Source organism: Trachemys scripta, chromosome 6, assembly GCF_013100865.1.
Source record: "Trachemys scripta elegans isolate TJP31775 chromosome 6, CAS_Tse_1.0, whole genome shotgun sequence".
Lineage (NCBI taxonomy): Eukaryota > Metazoa > Chordata > Testudines > Emydidae > Trachemys > Trachemys scripta.
The window spans coordinates 121,677,551-121,702,328 of record NC_048303.1 but is presented as its reverse complement, the minus strand read 5'-3'; the positions used below and the strand labels follow the sequence as shown (position 1 = coordinate 121,702,328).

The 24,778-nt window shown below is 46.0% G+C and overlaps 1 protein-coding gene across 2 annotated transcripts in view; it reads right to left on the bottom strand.

The window, feature by feature from the left end:
• Nucleotides 1-2,577: 2,577 nt before the first annotated feature.
• The window catches only part of CPLX1 (complexin 1), a 201,228-nt gene continuing 179,027 nt past the window's right edge, over nucleotides 2,578-24,778 (bottom strand). For both annotated transcript variants that reach the window (XM_034773714.1, XM_034773715.1), the window contains one exon: nucleotides 2,578-7,586. In XM_034773714.1, coding sequence (XP_034629605.1) covers nucleotides 7,389-7,586 — 198 coding nt within the window. In that variant the 3' untranslated portion in view covers nucleotides 2,578-7,388. The remainder of the gene's footprint in view (nucleotides 7,587-24,778) is intronic.

Below are 24,778 nucleotides of genomic sequence, written 5' to 3'. Positions count from 1 at the left end.
TTTCATCCGCAGCTCGCAAAGCGCTCTGCAAAGGAAGCTAATATCGTTATACCCGTTTTATAGATGGAGAAACTGAGGCATAGAGCTGGGGGTGGGGAAATGACTTGCCCAATGTCATGCAGCAGGCCAGTGGCAGAGCCAGGACTAGGATCCAGGGCTTTTGAGTCCTAGTCCAGTGCTGTATCCACTAGCCCACACTGCTTACTAATACCAATGTGAATAAGAAATAGCCATCACTCATGTGACTCTGTCGTCACCCTAATAACCAGTGTTATTACGCGTAGCATCAATCTTGCTCAATGTTTTTAACTACAAACCTACATAACTGCCGGGCTTTTAAATGTTTCACATGAACCAGCCCACAAAATTCTCCCTGCTCCTTTTCTCCTGGAAGAGTGTTTTATGTGACAAAGCATAGGCTTAAGAAAGACAGCGGATTGCACCAATTTGTCACTCTGTGATGGTTCTGAGACACAATAAGCCAGGATCCCGGTCATTGCTGTTGCAGGCTTACAACAGGATTTTGCTTTTCCCACTTGGACGCAGATAACACAACACAATCAATCTTTCATTCACTCGGGGGGTTAGCAGGACACTGGCTCTTCAGGATTCTGTTTCCGTATCCTTTCCCCACCCTGCCTTTCATTGTATTGTATTTAAACACATTGCAGGCACTGTTGAGGGGACGTTCTGTAGGCCCAGCTCCTGCCTTGGCTTACAGAGCAATAATAGCTTAATGATGTGAGCCCCAAACACAACTGTAAACGGGCTCCTCCATCCACCACGCCATTGTTTTGTTCTCTTTCCCGTGCTTTGCCTTCACTGGCCTCCAGCCATGGGATTTTCAAGCATGCGCTGTCTTGGTCTAACTCTTGACATCAGTGGATGTTTCACCACTGCCTTCAGTGGAACTAAAGGCCCACCCGAAACGTCTGTCCTAGCCCCATCCCTGTGCCAGTGGGGAGGTTCTCCATTGTAGGTCAGATTCAAAGCCTTCATTGGGCTTTGGGTTAAACTTCTATTTGGCTGCCTGCCCTCCCTCACACGACCTCTCCACTCCTTTGTACTCCGATTCTTTCTCGTCTGGTCTCTCCAGTTCCCCGGGGGGCACTGTAAACCCACTCACCTTCCCCACCATGTAGGCTGCAGTCTGGTTCATACGCTTAGTTATTTTTGTGCCAAACAGTTGCTGAGCAGGGAGTGGGCATGCCTTCCCTGCTCTGGTGAAGAACTGATCAATGGCCAGTGATGAACTTGAACTCAGTCCTCAGTGCCTGGGGATTTCTGGTGGGACGTCAATGGATGTGTATTTGGGAGTGGGTAGGATTGGGGCAGTAGCTCCAAACATTCCTGTGCACTGGCACTGAAGCAGATCATAACAGGCGCGTTGGGCTCTCAAAACCTTAGGGCCCGATTCAGCAAGGTATTTAAGCACATTCCTCTGCCATCAACTTCACAACCTTAACTATCACAGAGTGAACTCGTTGGGCCACAGCCATCTAAAAATCACCGCAACTGCTTTTTGGCCCAAGCGCAATTTGGTCTAGAGCTTCGTGTCACAACAAAGCTTGTTCCGTCCAGATACAGGGGATGTGTATCAAAACTGGTCAATGCTCTGTGAACTCTAGATTCCTCACTCAACATCCAACTGCTCACTAGTTTGCAGAGTTATTATAGCTAGTCCTTCCTTTGCACATTCAAGAGGTTTTTTGGTGGTGAGGGGAAAAAGCAGGGATATTTTTCCTCCTATCATGAGGCTTAACTAGTACTAACAGCAAGTCCAGGGCCTGACCCAAAACCCGTTGAAGGCAATGAAAAATCTCCTATGGATTGCCTATGGGCTTAGTCTCTGGGGCCACATGATGAATATACATGATGTAAAGGATATATTTTTATTTGCTGAAATTGCTGCATAGACTAACAAGGTCAGTCTGATATCCAGTGCTCACTCATGGTCCTTCCTAATCTTCAGAAGCTGGCAGAGAAAGTATCCCCTACTGTATGCTCCCAAAGAAAATATTTCCTAAGGGAAAACATAAGGCTTGAACATTTTAGGGCCACATTTTGATTCCCCATATTCTGTTTTTACACTGTGTATCTCCACTAACTTCAGTTGTGTTACTTCTGATTTGCATCAGCATAACTTAGAGGGGAATCAGGTCTTTGGAGTCTTCAACAACCTGACTACTTGTATAAACACGAGAACTGGATTTGCTGATACAGTCAATGAATTTCAAAGTAGCTCATCTTCTCCCTGGTTTAAGCTTCAAATCTGCTAAACTTCCATAGGTTTTGATCCGCCACATTTTATAGGGATGTCTTTTCTGTTTTTCCCAAGGAAAACTAACTAACAATAACATAGACATGGTTATAACTTATGGTTAATTACCTATGGGAATAACATTGTCTTGGTGAAGTTTGGACAAGTGGAAAAAAATACCATGCCACTGTTATTTTCTGGCATATGTGAAGCTCATGCTTCTAAATTACTCCACTACCATTTTACTTGCAAATGTTCTAGTGAATTTTCTTCTCCCAGTTCAGCATGGTAGGGATTTAATATGAAAGCATTACAAAAAAGGTATGAAATCACTTTATTTTTTTTTTTTTATTGGCTGTGATTCCATTTTAAAAGAACATCATATCACTTATCCATGTCATGCAGAAAAAGGTAGCAGGCAAATTACAAATGAAATTTACATTCACAAAGTCTCTACTTTAAATCATCTTCTGGCTGCTTGGAAGGTACTGCATGCATCTTGGAGACAACTGGGGGCATTTCTATTAGAAAAATGCACCACCTAGTTAGAGTTTCGCCTTTGTGTGTGTGTGTGTATGTGTGTGTGTGTATGAAAACAAGCTTTTTTTTTTTTAGAGGACAGTTACTGAAACATTTTACGACTCAGCACATGAAAAACATTATCTTGGTAACAGAGTAAAACAGATACAGACACATTTCAGATACATAGGACATTACATTCAGGTCACAACAGTTGATTGCAAACAACAGTTATACTAGTGCGGTAAGCTTGTCAAAAAGATGTGGTCAGCAGCATTGGTATGGTCTTTCTTTGACAAAGGGAAGGGTCTGGGGAAAAACTAGGCTAACATACAATACTAGAAACATAGACGGAGAAACGCCAGAGTGATTTAGCACATGATCTGTTCTCTTTTTGTTAACACAGAGTAGCATTCATAATTAATATTGCAGTCTGATTTCATATGGCTTTCTCTAAAGATAGATGTAAGTCCATGAAGGGCAATGTCAAACTAAATTAGTTGCCCTCCACAAAGTGGAGACCTCTTGATTTTTTTTATTAAACAGAAAGGCCCTGGAGTTATGGAGGAGAAGGAACGGAAAAAAGAAAATGGCCGCCCACCTTTCTGTGTAAATAAAAACCAATCAAAAACAGAAGACCTCATTTTCCTGAGATTGAACATATTGGTGATGCAAATAAAACAATGGCATGGAAAGACAAAGAGATTCAGAATCCAAACAATGAACCATGTTTCTCTTTGGTCTTGTTTAAGTGCTTTGACAGCTGACTAAGCGCTGAGCGTGTGGCATTTTTACAGTGCTCCTCACGTTCATGAACGATGCAAGTTAGCTGAAGGGGTTGGGCGTGATGATTGTCCAATTCGGGATGGGGGAAGTGCCCATTTCAACTTCATTCCAAGTTGCTGAGGCACTTTGGAACTGGAGAAACCCTCTGAGCTGGCCCATACCTTAGTCAAGGTCCAAAAAGTAATTTGAGGCAAATCTTGTCAGCGCATGCTGCCTTTCTCTCCCATAGGGACTGACCTATACGTAATTCACAGGCAAAGTATCCTATCCATCAGGTTTCTTTACTGAACGAATGACAATATAAAAACTGTGGGCTCAGTCCTGCTCCCCCTGAAGTCCATGGTCAATGGCAAACTCCTGTTGAATTTAATGGCAGAAGGACTAGACCATACATTGGGAGCTCAAGTGAGAGGGATATTGGCTACAGATGGGATGATCTGGGAAACCCTACAATGGTTCTGATGGCACTAATAATAGACCTTGTGAATTTTGCTAGACAAACGGCTCTCCCAATTCTGCTTTATGAGCCTGAGCCCGGTGGATCTGATGGAAAGACTACATAGGCCCCATATTTTTGCGCAATTTCAGTCTCCTAGAAGGCCAAAACAAAAAGGGGACTGGAACTTTTAAAAAACAAACCCACTTGTCCCCCCAGGAGCAGCAACACTTGCTCATGGTCCGTGAGACCATGCAGCACGGGCTCCTGTATTAGCTACTCCAGGAACCAATCAGTGAATGGCTCAACCGCTGTGACCCATTTGGTTAAACCAAAGACTTGTAAAGTCACCTACAGCTGGACAGAACGATGTGTTTTGTCTCCGCAAGACAGACCCTGAAAAACCCAACATAGACCAACAAGAGAAAAGAAAAGGCAAGACAGCAGGCACTGCTCGTGTCTCGGGACTCGAGCTGGCATGGAGAGGAAAGCAAATCGATGCTGATGGCCAAAGGACGAGTGGTGACTAAAGCAGGAGAAGAGTGAGCAATGTCCACTTACTTTGTGGAACCTGCAGTAGTTTTTGCAGTCTGCTGGGGACGAGGGTGGCTTTAAGGATGAGGAAGGACTTTGATACTTTAAATGGAAACAAATGGGCGCTTGCTAGCTCTGGAAAGGGAGAACGGAGCGCTTTCATTAGGAAATGACAAATCACTGACGGCTGCTCCGATCTCAAATCTAGGCACAAAGATAAGAAACAATGTGGGCGATTGAAGTCTTAGGGGGGAAATTCATCTCTCTTTAGTGAAAGCGCGGGCAAACAACGCTGACGCTATCTCAAGATGTCACAACAGTCTGCTTTTGCCCTTGGGAGGCTGACCTGCAGCTCTCAGCATCCAGCACACAACTTCCAGGGGGTGGTTTTCTAAATCCCATTCCTACGCTAGCGAATTCTCTGGACACGGAGTGCGAAGGAACGCAAAAGTGCTTCAGCATGCACTAGGGGTTGGAGCACGCTCATTACACCGGTCCATAAGTGGCAGGGAGTGTACATCCCATAGGCAGTCTGTTGCAGTTGGTATGTGTGATTCTATAGGTGATGCTAAAGGGACAGCATGTACAGTCTTATTCCACCTCCCCTGCTTAAATCCAGCACGGATTGCTCCTGCCTGGCTCATGTAAGAATCTAATTAGGAGCCCAATTCAGAAAGATGCTTAAGCATGTGCCTAGCTTTAAGCACATTAATAGTCTTACTGGCACCCCTGGGATTGCTCTAATGCTATCTATGGAATGCAAGGACCGAGTTCTCTGCTGGGACTCGATGGGTGTAGCGCCGCTCACTGCAGGGAAGTGTAGTCTGTCTACACCAGCAGAGACTCTGCCCCGAAGATTTTATCGAGCTCAAGAAAAAATCAAATTCAGAATGGGAATTCAAAGCAAAACACCTCAGGCCAGACTCACTGGTAGTAAAGCCGGCACACTTCCATGGAAGTCAACAGCAATGCATCCACTAACCCCAGCCTGAATTTGCACCGGTCCTACAATTTGGCTGTAGATGAACAGGATATTCTACAATGGCAATCCCAGGCGTACTTAACTCAACAATCGGTTTTATAGTAGCAAATAAAAACGTCTCGTTCTCAGCACCAGTCGGCAGCAGGCACACAGAGCTGAATTACGTCTCCTACTAAATCTGCATCTATGGGATATTTTTCCCTCTGCCGTCCATGCTAAGTGGCTATTTACTTGCAAATATGTTTGAAATAACGAGTAACCATTTGTTTTCCAAGCCTGGGCTAGCACAGGGCATGTGGCAGTGTAATTCTGCCAGGCAAACGATCAGCTTGTTAGAAGTCTCCTGAGACAGTTTCTTTTCTCATGAGACCAAGCCGTGATGCTGACCAGAAGCTCCAGACATCTACAGTGACACTGAGCTGAAAGAGTCCCAGAACCGAAGGTCAGCTCTACAAACAACAGACCAGATGAAATGATGAATAACTGTGTAATGAATAAGACTGTACACATATACTCACTGTGGTAGCAAGGCAGCAGCATCTGGGGACAATGTGTTGTCTGACACCATTAGGCTGGGAGACATTCTAAATCCATCTGAATTCGAGAAGGTTTGAAATGCAACAGTAGGAGAGTCCTGGTCCCACCTTCCCATCACTGGGTAAATGTGCAAGTACCCAATGATGCCACCCAATGTTATAATAATACTTAGCCCCTGTGCAGCACTGTACAAGCATTCACCGATTGACCCTCACAACATCCCTGTGAGGTAGGTAAGTATTATTATCTCCCGTGTATAGATGGGGGGACTGGGACAGAGAGGTTAAGTGACTTGTTCAAGGTCACAGAGGGAATCAGAGTCAGAATTGAGATTAGAACTCAGAAGCAGTTCCTGCCTCCTGGGTCTGCTCTCTGACCAGAAACCCACCCCTCTCTGATGCCACCTGGCGGAACAGAGCATTTGCTGGAGCTGGAATGCTATTCCTGGAAACACAGCTGGGAACGGCATGATTGAATATGCCACTGGGGTTCTTTGCCGAAAGAGGAAGGTTGGGGAGTCTAAGTATCCACTCCACTCAGTGGTGGGCGTCTAAGGCCCCTGGGTTGGGAAATTCTGTACTACAACACTACCGAACCAGTCTGGTCTAGATCTAATGCCAGCACCGTCCACACTACACTCTGGTCATGCTATTCATTGTATGGCTATTCCCAAAGCAACAAGACTCTTGGTTAGATTCTGAGGCGGTTGGTTTCTACCATCAACACCTGGTGCAGAAGGCTCAGCTCTTCCACAGCTCTGAGAACGGTGTTGGAGTCAGGAGTTGTACATGGTTCACTTTCCAAATGATCTCTTATTTATGCGGGTTATGGAATAAAAGGGAAAAGGTCTGTTTCCATGGGAGATGGAGGCATCCCTTGCTACAAGAGATGTACCCAACAATGAACAACCAGGGTGGCTTGATCAACGATCATATTAAAAACTATAATAATAATTAAGGAAAAGAAAAGAAGCCACTGCTCACTGTTAGTGAACATTCCTCCTGCTTTGGATGGAAACAAACATGAGGCTTTTCCTTTGCTCTGTTTAATGTAGTTGCCTTATTTAACATACATAGTACTATGGCTTATAATAAAAGTTGTGTAGACTGCAGCTCGTTAATCCTTCCATCCATTCAGAGGCGTCTACTGGATGTGACTATGTACAAAATAGGAATGGATGGAATCTCAGGGGGCCAGGGGAGAGGCTGGAGAGAGGGGTTAGAGTGGGGGAAGAGGGTGGGGTTGTGTGATGTGTGGCAAGATTGTAAATTCTCATTGGAGAAATGAGAAATCCATTGCTTTACTGTTCATGACAGTCTAACAGGCTGCAGCAGTTACTTCTTGAACATGTCTTGAAGAGGGCCAGGTAGATATTTGATGACTGTGTCTAGAATGCTCTCCTCTTCCTCCTCTTCCTCATCCCCACAGCCGGGGGGTATGGCCTTCTTTGGACGCGTCAGACTCCCCTCGGCATTGGCTTCCAGCGCGGCCTGGGCCTCGGCTTCTCTTTCTTCCTTCTTCTTTATCCCGTACTGCAGGGGGAAAGAACACACTGTCAGACACCCAGCGAACAGAGCGGCGGAGGGGGGTCCGTCAAACATTGACATTTGCTCTGACAAGGCTCCCGACTCACCGCAGCACATGGTGTTAAATAATCATGAACCTTTAAATAGGAGCTCGCTTCCAAATGTCAGCTCAGCCCTGCTGTAGAAACCTGAGGTGCCAATGAAAATAAAACGGTGCCTCTGACTGCTGCAATATTTGCATAATGGTTAGCAGCCTTCTGTTCCCTACACAGGGAGCAGAGATATCCTGTTAAAAGCAGCCCCTCCTAAGCATTGCCCGTTACTCTAATGGTTATGTCCCTCACCAGGACAATAGAAACTTGTGTTTTTTAAACTTTAAAACGTTTAGGTGGCATTATCCATAGCGCTCAGTGTTAGCATAAGAGTGTGTCTACATGGAGGCACTCAGGAAAGTTAATCTGAATTCACTTTTAAAGTGGATTAGTTAAACCACATTAAATGCCTGGGTGGATGCCCCTATTCAGTATTTACAGTGGCCTGAATATAGTTTAGCTTAATTCACTTTGAAAGTGAATTAAGCTAAACCAAATTCAAGAAACTTTAATTCGGAAGAGCATCCATACAGGGGTTTAATGCAGGTGAACTAATGCACTTCAAATTCAAACCTTCAGTCAAACTGGATTAACTTTCCTGAGGCCAGGTCTACACTGCAAACCTGTATCGCTAGAACGACGTTGCTCAGGGCAGTGAAAAATTCACACCCCATAGCAACGTAGTTATACTGACCTAGCTCCCCCATGTAGACAGCGCTGTACAATTGAGAAGGACTCGACGCAGCACAAGACTTTGGTATGTCTAGACTACAGGGAATACACCAACATCATTACAGGGCTGGAGCTATGCCAGCATAACCCCATCATGTAGACACAGCCTACACTGATTGAAATGATTTTTCTGTCAGTGCAGGAACACCACCTCCCTGAGCGATGGTTGGTAGGTTGACGGAAGCATTCTTCTGTTGACCTACACCAGGAGTCAGATCAGCAAGCTACAGTGCTCAGGGGCGTGGATTTTTCACACCTGTGACCAAGTAGCTATGCCAACCTCAATTTTAAATGTAGACCAGGCCTTCATTTTCTATCCTGGGGCCAGATGGTAATAGCACTGCGGAGAAAAAAATGATTAGCCGCCAACAGCAATCCATGAAAGCAGGGGGGTGAGTTTAGCAGAACCGATGTGGCCCTGAACCTCACCTCTTCCTTATCCTTTAGGTAGGAATGAGACCTTTGAGCTCAAAACATACCTTCTTCTGAGCTGCGGCCTCTGTAGGCACAGCAAGATTCTGTACACGAATCGGACTCATTACTGTTTGAACAGAAACAGTGGAGATTGCTACTCTCCCTGAGAATTAAAGTCACAAAGCAGAGACTCCCCAATTTTATTCTAGGGTTCTATATTTAAACAACAGCATTCACCAGAGGAAGGTCAGACCGGCCAGACTGGGTCAGACCAGGGGTCCAGTTAGCACAGGAGCCTGTCTATGACAGTGGTCAGAACCAGGTGTTTTAGAAGCTGGCATAAGATTGGAAAGGTCTTGGCTTCCAAGATCTGGGTTTGACCCACCTCAAGGAGTAATTTCTGTATCATCACTCCCAATTCCCCGATGGCCATTACACTTTTCAGGGTATTTTCAGATGTTCCTGTTACTTCCAGAAGAAGTTGCTTTGAGCTTACAGGGATATTGGAAAAAGCACTTCAGCTCCAACAGTTATGGACAAACCTACAGCATCCAAAATACCCTTGAGCCACTCTTGTAGGCTCACCTTCATTTCAATTTAGTTGAATTGATGAAGAGGAGTCTAGGGGTAGGTTAGATTTTCTATGAAATGACCTGTCTGCCTGCTCTGAATGCGTCCATATCCCTTCCTTCCATCTTGCCCACATTCTAATTAAAGCCCTGAATGGAATTAAGATTAGATTTGATACAGCAGATTCACAGAGTGACTAACTAGCCTGAACCTCTGTAAAGGCCAGCAAAACACTTTGCAAGAATAAGTGTTTTTGAAAAGAAAATTACATGGGATTTCAAAGAGATCAAAGGATTAGAGTGGCACAAAGTGCTCGGTATTTTCCTGGTATCATTAGTACTGTGCTGTTGAATAGGCACGTTGCAGATGCACTTTTCATGATTTGCTCTTTTTATTTCTCCCATTACATAAAGCTGGCGTAATTTGTTGTAATGCCAACAATTCAGCGCCATTCTCTCTCAAACTCTCTGACACCAAAGTGTGGCAGGTCTCATCAAGAAACTCTGAAACATTTTGTATTGAGGACAAGTTTTCCTGCCTTCCATCCCCCTCACCATTAAGTTTTAGAGCGACAGATTCCCAAAATTAATACGGGAGATTAAAGGAACGCTTTCCTTAAAGTCCAATTAATTGCAAATGCCAGCCCCGTTTTATGTGTGTGTCGGGGATATTCGTCTCATTACTTTACCTCCATTTGATGCCAGGCAGCACTCGAATATCCTCCATTCAAATCCAATGACATTTCATGGAAAGGTTATTTAAGACAAATTATTCCTTAGTTAGGTGAGGGGCCAATGGCAGCATTTTACTGCCTGCATGAGCCGAAAGATGAGAAGGAATTTCCACTAGTGGAGCATTACAACGGAAACGACTCCAATTTTTGCCCTCAAGAAAGGCAATGATGTTGCTTTAAATTGACTCTTACTCCTAGCCAATGAGAGACACATGTCACTACTTATCCCACAGTGCACTGCAACTCACAGGCTTTGCCTTGCCAGCCAAAGGAGAAGAATTTAAAGGGAAAACAATGATACATTTCTTTGCATCTCAACGTGCTTTCCAAAGGAAAGGCATTAGCATTCTCCCCACATTATAGATGAAGGTTCAAACTTCTACCCTGTGATGTTATGATAGAAGACTGGAGTGTGTGATAAATGACCGCAGTGTGTTTTGTTGCATGTCACTCCATAGCAGATGGATTATGATTTTTTTTCCACTATAAAACCCGTTTTTAAGGATATTTTCCCACTGTGTGCCTCAAATACACCATTCTTAAATAAAGAAAACTGGGGGGAAAGCCAGCAAAACAACAACAAAATTATATCACCTGTCACCATGGGACATCAACAGGGCTTGAACACCAGACTTTCAGATGACCACCACAAACCTCTACTACTTGAGCTAAAGGAATAACTTTCCCCCACCTCCATGGGCCTGATTTTCCAAGGTGTGGAGCACCTGCATCTCCTATTGACATCGAGCATCACTTTCTGAAATCCGTTTTATTTTTAACAAGCCTTCATTTCCATGTTGGTGACTAGTCTGGTAACCAACATGTGGTTTAATTCTGTCACCTTCTCAGCCAGCACAAATTAAGGGGACAGCCAGATCCTTTACGCTTGGAACTGCAGACCCCTGCTTTAATGGGGCGAGGCACTGCATAGAAACATCGCAGCTTTGGGGGAGACATAGTATTGGCTACGGTGAAGTGTCAGCAAGAAAAGGAAACAAACCATATGGCCATCTACCCATATGACTCAGGGTTAGAACTAGTTGAGAAATTTTCGACAAAACATTTTTTTGTCAAAAATGCCAGTTCATGGAAACTGAAGCTTTTCATGGGAAAGGGTCAGCCAGGATGCAATTTTCAACTTGAAAGTTTAAAAAAAAACCTTTCAAAACATTTTGATATTTTCAAAACAAAACAATTCTGGCCTTCCTCCTCCAAAAAACTGTCTTTAGAAATTTAAGCTGCGTACATAAATAAATAAAGGGCGGAAATCAAAGTGAATGTTTTGCTTGACACAAACCAATATTACCCTCCCCCCAAATTTTTAGTTCACGGAAATTTTTGAGCTTTCGACTTTTCATCCCAAGTTGGGATGGGAATTTTTTTTCCTGATATCTCAAAAATGTCAGGGGCTGGGAAAACCATTTCCTGCCCAGTTCAATCAGGGCCCAACCCTGCAAATACTTAAATGAGAGACTGCACTCATGGGAGTGACCCACTGTAATACGGCTTTAGCCCCACATTGTAGGCCCGATTTGGAAAGGTACTTAAGCAGGGGCTTCACTTTAAATAAATGAGTAGTCTAATTAATCACATGATTAAAGTGAGACATCATGCTGACCTGGGTCCTGTGGTGGTAGAACTGGGCTCTATTATGGGAGTGATGGTTTCACTTCCCTCCAAGACTACTGATACCATACTCCAGTTCTCTAGAAGAGCAGTAGAGAATGGCTTCTCTTACGGCTGTCATCTGCTGAATGATTCCCCTTGCATTTAAATGGTTTCAACATATTACTTTTGTACCAGCCACACTAAATAATAATACAGCATGAGACGTTCTTCTGTGCATTTCTCTCCGTGGGCTGCTCTGTGTAGTTCAATTAGCTGACAAATGTTAGATAATCTCCATCAAATATGCACATCCCTATACATGCCTTTCGACTGAAATCCCTCTCTCATCCTTTGGTTACACCAGAGCTCCGAGTGGGCGAACTGGTTCCACCCACTGTGTTATTCCTCATTTCTCTATTCTGCAGTGGTCGTCGGAGACTTTGTGGCTCTGTGACAATGAAAGGGAAATGCAGAGATTCTAAGTATGCCTTTTGATAACGCTCAAACGCTTTTGTCTTTCCGAGTGCCAGTAGCCTGAAAAAGCAGATGTCTTTCTCCATGCCACGACAGCTGCACGGTTTCAATCATGTCCTGCATGGAGGGCGGCATTCACCCTGTGCCGAGGGCCGACACAAAGGTTCTTCACCACTTACGTTGCGAGTTCAGTCAATAGAGTGGGGTGGGGACTGGCTCCTTTACAGTGCTGTAGAGCTGGGAGTCCTGGATATCACTGCTCCTACATGTTTGTCTGTTCTTCCACAGAAGCGGGCATGTGATTATCCACAGAGCGTCCACAAGCTGGGCTACACCGTCTCGGGGCCGAGGGAGAGCCATGAGCCATTGCCATGCAACTCTGCTCTGATTGGACTGTAAAATGCTGCTTGTGTCAGGAAGCCCAGCATAACGCGTGATAACTAGACCAGGCAAGCACACATCCCCGGCTGCAGGGGATTGCCTCATGGAACCTGATGGGATCATTATGCACTTCAGGCTGAAGTCAGCAAAGAATTTATGCATGGGTGTAACTGTAGGCACATGGGTAAGTCCCACTGGCTTCAATGGGAATGATGCACATTTAAGTGCTTTGCTAAAACAGGACTGTGGGCAATGAATCAGGATTAGAGCTACTGAGAAGGACAACAAGAGACGGCATTCCTCTAGTCAGGGCTGAGTGGTCACCAAAGCATTCCTTCCCTATGCTTAGCCCTGGACTATCCATTCCATAGGTGCGCTGGCTGCCCCCCATAGCACCCCACCACCACCTAGTTCTTATACAGAGCTTTCCACCAGCAGATCTCAAAGCACTTTCCAAAAGGAGGTCGGTACTATTATCCCCACGTTACAGATGCCTCATCTCTCCTTACACAGCCCAGTCTGTTATTCCCCATTCACCTTTGTTCCCACAAAACCCAAAGAGAACAACCAAAAGTTGCTCTTTTTTTAAATAAAAGCAGAAAACACAAAAAAGCATGTTCTGAAAAGATTGTCGAGGGCGTTTTCTGTTTAATTGTATTTTGAGGGGCTTTAGATTGGCAGCAGAAGCGAAACCAGTGTGACCGCTACTCCTGCGAGGATCTTCCTGTCGCAATTACGAATTCTGGCGACCGCATGGGCACTGCTCAAATTGAAACAAATTGACAGTACCAGCTGGGCTGCAGCGTTGACCTGTAGTTCCATATGCACCGAAACACGCACATTAGAGGGGGGGGGAGTGAAAAAGCGATGCTTACAAGAGCTAAAAATCTGGTTTTGCATCTAGTGAAATTGACTTCGCTTCCTCAGGTGAATAACAGCTTCCACAGGTAGCGAAAAACATGTCAGTTTCGCTTCAGCTGCAAAATGATTTGAAGGCTCATCAGGCACCTTTCCATTTAAACTATATTCTGTGATTGTCCTGGAACAAGCAACCAATTATATAGATTCGGAAAGGTTTGCTTGACATTCCACTTGTTTGTTTCTTATATAAGCTTGTCTCAGAATCAGCTGCTGTCATCCTGTGCAATTTACTTGACAGGTAATGAAATTAAAATAAACATTGTGGGCCCGACTGGGGAAAACTGCTAAATATGCTCAGATTCAGTGAGTTAATATATTAATTTGGTGGTCTCCGGAAATATCCAGGCCAACTCCCGTCATGATTAAAGAATAATTACCATTTTGCTCTGTAACCATTTCAAACTATTTCAACTTTTTTTTGGCAGTTAATTATTTTGCTCTCACCTAAACTATGATTTGGGGTCCTTGCAAAGCAGAAGTTAACACACTAAAAATATTTCCCTCTGCAATTTCTCTCAAGTTACTCCACGGCAAGCCAGGGTGTGAATCTTCAGCACCCCGGCTTACCGCGGTAACGTCCCACGTGGACCCAGCTACTGAGCAGTGAAAGTTCCAGACTGAGGGTTGGTTACTACGGGACTTTCGCTGCACTATAGCAGGGTCGCTGTAGAGTCACACCCTGGCTTGCTACATAGAATCATAGAATATCAGGGTTGGAAGAGACCTCAGGAAGTCACCTAGTCCAACCCCCTGCTCAAAGCAGAGACACAGTAACTTGCCAGGTAGCCACGTTGGGTGTTAATGTTCAGAGCAGCTGTTGGAAGAAATGCTCAAGTTGCCGCAAAGTTAAAAAACTATCTAAGAGGAACCAGCAGCCAAAAATACAAATGTCCCTTCAGTGGGTGAGATCTCCAGCTGGTGTTAATTGGCAAGGAACTTGACGTTGCTCCATTGAGGTCAATGAGACAGATTCCTAGCTGGCGTAAACCAGTGTCATTCGATTTATGGCATTGGGGTGATACCAGCTTAAGGATCTGGTCCATTATCGCTTAGCCCAAATATGAAAGATTTCCTTAGCTGAACGGTATGGGTCTGTTGGTTTGGTTTTTGCTATTTTGTTTGTATTCATTAATTTAACTCCACAATGAAACTCAGACAAGTCAGAGGGGGAGAGAAATAACATGGAAAAATATTGGTGAGACATTTTACTGTGGAAGAGCTAAACGGATCCATTTAATTTCTGGCTCTGGTGAGGGTTTATGAAGTCAGCGCATTAAAAGGATTCACATGTGGTCATCCCAAATGACTCCGGACGGGCTGCCATACTAAACAGAGCCTGGCAGTCTCAGTACTGTGGTGGATTGAATGGAGAAAGGAAGGTGGAGAAAGGATTTTGAGAGAACATAATGGGGTATATATTTAGCATGGCACACTGCGACTTCTGCAACTTTCAACGGCTCCCCGGGCACAGCACTAAAACGTTTCCCTGAGTTTGAATTTTCGTATCATGCAGCCCTGTAGATTTCTGTGCTGAGTCGTTCCCATGTTTATTAAGTTTATTAATGGTAGAAAAAAGCCAGGCAGACCCTGGAAAAAGTGCTCCAAGGCCAAATGGTCCGGTTGGGCATGCACAACTCAAGAGCAAAGCAGGCAGAGTGCAAAAGAGACAGGAAATAAAATACCGGGAAAGATGGGGAAAAGGACAGTGGGTTGTTTGGTGAGGGGCGGAGTTTTGGATCTCATCCCCTCCCGTCTCTTCTAGCTGCCCTTCTATTTACAGCTCCCTAGTGCCTGAGGTGAGCTTGGCAACTGAGCAACGTGGGAGCAGAACTTGCCACTAGGGGGCTGCGCGCTGCAGAGCTTCTGGTGGCGGAGCTCATTGCCTGTAGACCAATGTCTCCTTGCATCCCTCCACTTGTCTCCTTCTATTTCTGGGACTCCCTGCAACTCCCCTCCCCCTGCCTCCTGGTAGGGGCTCTGTGTGCCCCCTACTTCCCTTCCACCACATGCCAGGAGATCTGTGTGTCCCCCTTGGGTTCCCCTCCCACCCCTCCATGCCAGCCAGTCTGTTCATTCCACCACAATAAGTTTTAGAAGCAAGATACGTGCACTGCCAGGCATTGAAAGAAAAACCAAAAGGGGATGTTCTGCGCATTCCTCCCCCTGCGCCCATGTGGCTGTGTCTTGCTTTGCCAGCATTTTAGAGCACGCCCATGGCAGACACCCGTGTTTGTTTCTCCAGCGGACTTGGCTAAGGCTTGCATTGTTCAGAGTGTGTTACGCCCCGATCACTCGCCCGGGCAGATTTCTAAGCTTCTCTTAATTCACAGCGAGTTTGCAGCTGTGTCTTAGTGGCTCCCTGTTCTTCCGCATGTTTTGGCATTAAGGTGAAACGGTTCTTTCGCTCAGTATCTATTTTTTGCTGCTGTTCTGAAAACCTCTTGTAATTTTACACCCTAATTATCCCAAAGGATGACCCCGCTCCCACAAGCAGGCAGTGATCTAGAGATATGCCAGACAGCTGGGGAGAAATGAGGGCAGCCCTGGTGCTAATTAGCTCCTGGGAGGAGCTGGACGGACTGTTAGCCAGTAGCCCAGCTCTCAGGTTTCAATCCTACCCCACCAAAGTCAATGGGAGTTGTTCCACTGCCTTGTATGGAAGCACAATCATGTCCTTCGCTCACCAATCAAGGTACCAAACGCCTGTTTGTTTTGATTTAGGGAAGTTATTACTTTTGTTTCACTACGAAGGCTTTAAAAAACGGGCTCCGATCTGTATGTCATTGATGTATGCTATGGATTTCCATATCAATACAGGGCCCCTGCAAGGCACGTAAGCACATGTTTAATGTTAAGTCCGTGAGGTTGAAGTCAATGGGACGGTGCATGTTCATTATACTAGGCATATGTGTAAGTGCTTGCTCAATTCATAGATTCATAGACTTTAAGGCCAGTGGGGACCATTAAATCATCCAGTCCGACATCTCGTATAACAAAGCCAGGAGAATTTCATCAAGTTCCTCCGGTACTGAGGCCAATTACTGGCATGTGACTGACGCTTCTCTTCCAGAAAGGCAGCCAGTTTGGAGCGGGAGACCTCAGGAGATGGAGAATCCATCACCTCCTCAGCAGTGTGGTCCCCAGTCAATCAGTTGGTGCCTTGTGAAGGCGTAAACAGGCACCAAAGGGCTTTGGATCAGGCCCAGAGTGACTGACTGAATCATTCAAAGGGGATCTGAGAACAAAGCCCCGGTATTGAGCCAAGTACTGCCTGTGGGTTATTATTCCAATGAACTGGCTTTCCAGTCATAGGCCTCTGTTACCAGCCCTGCCGGGAGCACCACTGGAAGTGTCTTTGAGGGTCTGTTAGCCCCACCCCCCCAAGTACAGTTCCACCCAACCCCATGGTCACTACTCAGGCAGCTAGCACGAGCTATTTCCAGGTGCTAGCTCATGTCTATCTTCCTTCCAGGCAATGACTCATCCCAACTGCTGGGCGGATATACCTCAGCGAGAGACCCAGGTTCAAATCCCTGCTCCAGACCAGTCAGAGGGGGTACTTGAACCTGGGTTTCACGTACCCCAGGATAGATCCTTCACTATTGGGTATCCCTAGTCTCACACACTCTTCCACCAGAAATTCCATCCTGGATCTGCCACCCCTGCCTGACACAAGGCTCATCAAAACCAATAAGTTTCCACGGTTTCAGGTTTGATGAAGTGGCTTTTTCAGACCAAAAAAAAAAAAAAATCATCCACAAAGACCAAGCCACCTCAAGTTTTCAGCTTGGGAACAAGCGCTGCTCTCTGCGAAGGGTGAAAACGACTCTTTCACAGATCCCGTTTTTCAGTCGGAGGATCAGCCTGGGTGCTGGCGGACTCAACAGGCACCAGAAATAAGAAAGGAAACTGAGCAACGTTCAGAAAATCAAGGCTTTCAAAAACTAACGACTAAAATGTACTTACTGACTTGCTGTTCAGTGTCTTTGAATAGTCAGTGTGCCCCCCCCGTCGAGTTGGCAGTGGATCAGGTCTGCCTTCAAGTTCTCCAGGCTGTGCGCTGGGACCAGATTTGACCCACGGCAACACTATGTCAAGAGTAGGACCAAGCCGCTGGTTCTGAGAGGGTAAGTTCTCTGAGGCACAGACTGTGTTTTTATTAGATATACGTACAGCCCCTAGCACAATGAGATCCCAGTACTGCCTGGGGCCTCTGCTAGCTCCTGCAACACAAATAACAAAGATTGCTACTTAGAGCAGGACCAAGGCACAACCATGGGGATAAGCAAGCCCAGCCACTCTCCACAGCACTTCTGCAGAGTACAGAAAATGGTGTCTGGTGCTTTAACAATTACAAAGCTATTTTGGGGGAGCGGAAATCGCTGCAGGCCCATTCAGTGGTAGGAACTAATTATTTCTGAAGAGCAGGGCTTGTGACGTGTCCTTGCTGTTGGAGCTTCAAAACAAAACAGACAGCAAGAGAGATGGCCAGAGCGAGAGAATGAAAGACATAATGGATGAGCCAAATGACTCCTTAAAAGTAATGGACACAAGCTGAAGGGAAGGGAGAAGACGCAATTATAACAGACAGGAAGCACCTGCACTGGAAGTTAGAATCCCATTTCCTACTGGTTTTCATACACACTCAATTCTGCCTCCCGATCACTGATACTTAGGGTATCCAGGTTCCGCCCCTGGACCAGTGATGTTGTATATTGTTGCACAGAACATTTATTCCTGGGTGGGAAGGGAGGACTGTTTTGCTTCACCAAGCAGTGCAACAATTTGCATCCAATTCTTTATATATGCAAATGGTGCAAAGTCCTGGAGCTATACACACACCAGGCTCAAGGCATCAACCCCAAATCCACCTGCTTCCTGCTTCCTCCCAGGACAGCTAGAACAAATTAGAGCTGTCCAATCTATTATAAGCACCCAGGATGCTCCATTAGACACAGTCATCTGCTTTGCAAGACCCTGCTTGCCAGGTGTGAAAAGCTCTATTTTCCTTTTCACAGTCTCATCCATCATCTTCTCAATGATTGCAGTAGCTCTGGAGTGCTCATAACCCAGCAGCACATGTCTGGGCATGTTATGAGAAAGGCCCCATGTGGATGTTCCTGGCTCAGTGTTGGGAGGAGCCGTTAGCTCGGCTTTCCCAAGTGACGTTGATGCCGTCAGCCAGCAAATGAGAACACCCATCTGCCCCCTCAGAGGAGACAAGGAGCTCATCTGCAGCTTGGAGAGGCTCAGGGATTGTTACTGCTCTGTGTTGCTGAATTTGTGCTGGTTGGACACGCAATTCTGAGGATTGCCGCATTGATCACAAGAACCTTCACAAACCATAAATCAAAGTCAAGTGACATTCAGAAGCTAAATCCCCAGTGGCTAATTCTTCTGGAGGTCAGCACTGGCAGCTAAATTATTTAAACTCTCCCTGTATGGGCCCTTCAGAATTTCTAGGGAACCGCTCATAATGAATTAAAAAATGTTTGAAATGTGTTCTGTCTCTGGCGTGTTACATTTGTTTTCAAGTAGGTGCAGTTGATCTTCACATTACAAGTCTATGCTGTATTGTACATTTGATAAAAGTGCTCAAAGTACTTTGAATGTAGTACCCACTAAGAAAAAGTGACAGAGCACAGTACATATAACCACAATAGGAGAGTGAAATCAAAAGGTATCGTAGGAAGTCTTCAGATATGTTAAGGCTTGTTATAAAGAGGACTGTGATCAATTGTTCTTCATGTCCACTGAAGGTAGGACAAGAAATTATGAGCTTAATCTGCAGCAAAGGACACTTAGAAAGATTTTCCTAGTATCTAACCTAACTATACAGGTAGTTAAGCTCTGGAACGGGCTTCCAAGGGAGGCTGTGGAATCTCCATCACTGGAGGTTCTTATGAACAGGTTGGACAAACACCTGTCAGGGATGGTCCAGGTTCTCTTGCTCCTGCCTCAGCTCAGGGGTCTGGATTAGGTGACTTCTTGAGGTACATTGCCACCTTCATTATAGATGCTACGCACCTCACATAAGCGACCGCCCTGCAAGGTAGGGTAACATTATTCCCATTTTACAGAGGAGAAACTGAGGCCCCTGAGATAAAGTGACCTGCCTGAGATCACACAGGAAACCAGTGGCAGAGCTAGGACCTGTCCAGTACCTTACTCACAAAACCATCCTTCCTTCCCTGTAGATACCTTCACACTCACTGAAGACTCTTCTCAAACAGAAGCGCACGTCCTGCTCACCAAAATGACGCTGTTTGTCAACTGTATTCTTGGGAATGATGCCAGAGACCCACTGACTTTGTTATTGTTTCCTTCCCCAAGCCCTCTGCTCTCTTCTGATCTAACAGGGGTGTGGAGCCTGCTCTTCCCTGGCTCTCTAAAGGAGAAGAAATATAATGAGGTTGTGCTGACTCCCCCTAGTTGAGCTTCAAAACAGAGCTGTCAGCCGGAGAGATAGGCAGGGGGCCAGCCAAGCATGAAGATGACCTCATGGACGTGTTAAAGCCGCAGCTGGGGAGAGCTGAGCATCTCTCAGCAGCCAGCCAAGGAAGGAAGTTTTCAGAAGCAGCAGCGGACCTGACATAAGGCAGACGTCTCTATTTCTGCGATTCCCAGGTAAGGCGTCGTAGCACTTTCCCCTCTCCTGTGCAGCCCATATGTGGGAGTTACACTGGCCCCAGTGCTGAAGTTCCCAGTGGGCCTTGCATCCTCTGTGCCCGTGGTAGAGCAGCACTGGGAGATGGAACGGGGGGCCCCTAGTGAGTGCGGTCACATCTTGCTCTAGTGATGGTCTCGGTGACTCTAAAATCTATTGCTGACAGGTAGCTAGCAGAGCATTCATCCAGCTCATGTGGCAGAGGCCAGGGCTTTTCTTGTTGAAGATGCTGGATCTGATCTCCAGGGACCAGTGGTTCATTACACCATGAGCTCTCTGAACTCCTGGGGGCAAAGCTGGAGGGAACCCGGCCCCCCAGGATGACCTTCCTCTTGGATAATGGAGCCAGCTATCATGCTTCCATCAGTGCTCTTCCAGGTGTGGTGCCATCCGGACGGCACAGAATTTTTTCGGGCAGACGGGGACATGGAATGTTCACGGACGCACATTCCAATGGAATTCCAACGGCGCATCGAGTCAATATGTGTTCAGCACCAATGATGCCATTGCAAGGAAGCCCAGAGTGTTGCTTTGCGGCACGTCTCATAAAGGAAGTCTGTCTTGAATAGCTTCCGTCAGTGGAAGGGATTATTGGACCCACATTTTGACAGTGCGTTAGGCTCATCCAAAGGTTCCGTTTATTTATTTATTTATTTGTTTGTTTTTCAATGGCCTCTTCCAATTTTTCCGCATCGGTTTTGCAGTCCGGGCAGCAAGGCACAGTCCTGCTTTGCTAAAAGCTCCGGTGAGGTGAGCTAGATGATTATCTAGTACTTGTTGTGAGGCGAGTTCGGTTTTCTAGGCAGCGCTCTTGGGATTTTGTTGAATACAATCAAACTGTACCATTCCCCCTTGTGTGCATCTTCTCATTATAACACTCTGCCCGATAATACATCTGAAGAGACCATGGGGCTGAGGCAAGACTCACTAAAATCAAAGGTGATTAATCAATTATTTTCAACCCTTTGAATTGAACTTCACTCTGAAATGCAAAAAATGCTTTTAAATCCCATTAGAAAAGCAAGGAAGAGTAAAAACCCTTTTATGGGAAAGAAGAATAAAGCTTCCAGCAGCAAAGATAATTCGATAAGATCATACTGCATGTTTATTTATTTGTCACAGCCTTTAAACAACAATAATGCCCAGCTCTTTCCATCGGTAGAGCTCAAAGCACTTTACAAAGGAAGTCAGGATCATTCCCTGTTTTACAGATAGGGAAACTGAGGCACAGGAGATGAAATTACCTGCCCAAGATCACCCAGAAGACCATAAACAGGAAGAGCATGCAGGTCACCTGACTCCCAGTTCAGTACCTGACCCACCAGGCCCCAAAGAAGTGAGAGAATGGGTCAGTCATCGGTAGAGAGACTTCGGCTCAAGGCACCTGGGTCCTATCCTGATTCATTGTATGAGCCTGGACCAGTCACTTCACCGCTCTGCGCACTGACAGCAGGAGGTGATTTACGGCGGGAAAGGGGGCTGAATTTATTTAACGTTTGTAAAGCACTTGGAAACCGTTGAATGACGGTCTCTGTGCAAGAGCAGTTGTGGTTGCATCTTGAACAACTTGAGGTAGCAAAATGAAAGATAACTACAGTCTGAAAGGGGCCCTGTCGGGCCTTGTAGGACCAGAAGGTATTTAAAAAGCTTTTGGTATGGCAAAATTTGGTCCACAGAGCCTTTGTGGGGTGAGTTACTGAATAATAAAGACCCACAAATGCACCAACCTGCACCAGACTGGGAGGCAGTATAGCCTAAGGGATAGAGCACTGCACTGGGAGACAATGGTTCTATTCCCAGCTCAGCCACTGGCCTGCTGGGTGACCTAAGACAAGTCATGGCACCTCCCTGTGCCTCAGTTTCCCCATCTGTATAATGGACATGCTGATACTCATCTCCTTTGTAGTGCGCATCATCTTTATATAATGCAAACATTACCTAGCCCTTACGTATGCTAGAGACAGTGTGATTTCAAGGGCACTGCTTGTGCTTGAAATGACCAAGGAGTTATTTTCAAAATTACTAAAATCCCATGTCGGTCTTAAACTAATCTCTAACTATTAGGGGTTAGGAGGAGATTGACCCCTTGTGGGGCAGGGCAGACTGCCCCACATTTACCTACTGGGGGTTTCTCTCACCTTCTCGGGAAGCAGTTGGAGCTCGCCATTGTTGGAGATAGGGCTATTATTATTATGTACAGTACGATTGGATCTAGAGTTCAGGTCGTTACATGGCCCCCACGTGCTAGGGGCTGTACAGACATAGTGAGAGACAGTCCCTGCCTCGAAGAGTTAACATGTGAAATAATGAAGCAGGTGGACCATGGGGAGGGTAATCTGCTGCCTATATTGCATGGATAGACTCGGTGGAAGAGGGCCTACGGAGCCTCTGCTCTCTGGAATACATCAGGGTGGAGGGGGCTGTTTTGAGGAAGGTCTGACTACTATATCTGCCCGTGCTGCCCCGCTCCAAGGTGTGACTGTTGTGGTTTACAGGCCTTTCTATCCCTGTAGGCCTCCACAGCAGGTCAGCAAACGAGAGCTAGTAGTAAAACGAACTGTAACTGTCTTGGGGCTGGGCCTTCCCAGTGGGCAGGCCTTGACTCTTCAATGCATGGGTGCCCTCTGGTCTCAGGGCGGGTGGGAGCTTCTTTTGTTTCTCCGGGGGAGGTGTCTTTTTCTTTATATAAATAACACCTTGGGATTTTGTTAAAGCCAGGCCCTGAGCCATGAAATAATCACCCTTACCAGGTGCTCTTCCTCAGGAGATCACTATCACTCTCCCCCTTTCACAGATTGGGAAACCGAGGTGCCCAAAGTCACTGGCAGAGCTGGGAATAGAACTCACATCTCCTGAATGCCACTCCAATGCTCAAGCCACACAGCTGTGCTACAGTGCAGGGTAGGAGCTATACATGAATAGGTGCTGCTACTCTTAAAGCAGTGCTCGCATACACCCCTGCCTGCATTACCCCAACGAGCTAGGCCACCATATGGCTGCCATCACCACAGCAGGAACCCTGTATTTCCCCTCCCCGGCCAGTTAATATTCTGCCATGGGCAGGATTTATCTGTGAGCCTAAACTAGCCACACAAGCCTGCAGACCCAGACCAGTGTGTATCGTAGGCATGCCTAAATTACATGCTTTCCGTCGATTCGAGTCACTAATCTTGTGTCTGTTGTGGCTAGATGTTCTTCAGCTATAAAATGAAACGTAAACCAAGTGCTTCAAACTCAAATATGTACACAAAGTCATTTGTCTTTTAATAGCCCAAATTGATGCTGTCGATAAGTGCGGGGAGTCTTTTGTTGCAGGTTTTTGCTGTGCCACCAAGAAAAGCCTTTCAGGTCTCCGTCTTTATTGCCACAAAAGAGTCCTTTGTAAATGTGAACACTGCCTCTAAAACCAATTATAGCTGCAAGAGCTGCATAAATAGGCCTGTGCCGCATCCAAAGTACAGGCTAGGAAACTAGAACAAAGGCGGGATGGACAGGACAGCTGACTCATCGGCACAGGAGAATATGTAAAGTTTGATTGTTGGAGGAGAGCAGCCTTGAGTCAGAGCTCCGAGCAGCGCCCTGTGACAACGCTCTGGAGAACAAGGCATTGGAACACGAGCACTCTGGAGTAGTGGTGAGTTCACTGCAGGGATACTGGTGAAGAGGCACAGAATAGCGAGGAAAGCGTATAGTGAAAAGGAGCCCGTGAAGAGGGCACTTCTGTTCAGATAAGGGATGGGCGAGCTAGTCTGAATAAGACAAGAACTGATCTGAACCTCCATTCATCTCTTGAACTGAACTTCTGCAAAGGTTCAAAGAAGTTTCTACTTGCTACCTTGTGTCTTAGGATGCAGCCTACTCAGCCCTCCAGCATTGAGTCAGAAAATGTGTCCTTTAAAATGAATGTCTTAGGACAGGACGGGGGCAACCAAAGAGGTTATTGTCCATTCCTGTTGGGATCTAGGGAGCAGGGGGCAGCCCCAAAGTGAAGATGAGGCAGTGGGTATCTGAAATCCCCTAACAACACCACTACGGTGGGACCTGCAACATGCCCATGTCTCTGGAACTACCACTTCCCTGCAGGTCCTGAGCAGTGGCTCCCCATGGCTGCTAGGCTCCGACCAGTTGCTGCTTTCACCCCAAAGCACATCCGCCCAGGGCATCCCAATGGAACGGGAGCTATGATGGAGCTGGACAGAGGAGGTCAAGCAGTGGGGGTTGGGAGCATCTTGTGCAATGAAGAAAGGTATTTTTACTGTCAGCTTTTTCCAAACTGTGAAATGTATTTGGTAACAGAGCTGGTAACAGAGCCAGTCATTTCCAATTCTGACATTTTTTCTGAGGAAAAAAAGGGATATATGTACTGCAAAAGTTTTTCAGAACATTTCCCCCATTTTTTTGACCAGCTCTGTTTAAAACTTACCATGTCACCAAGGCCTATTGCTCTCCTAGGGTTAAGTATCAGAGGGGTAGCCGTGTTAGTCTGAATCTGTAAAAAGCAACAGAGGGTCCTGTGGCACCTTTGAGACTAACAGAAGTACTGGGAGCATAAGCTTTCATGGGTCAGAACCTCACTTCTTCAGATGCAAGTCAGATGCAGACGCCT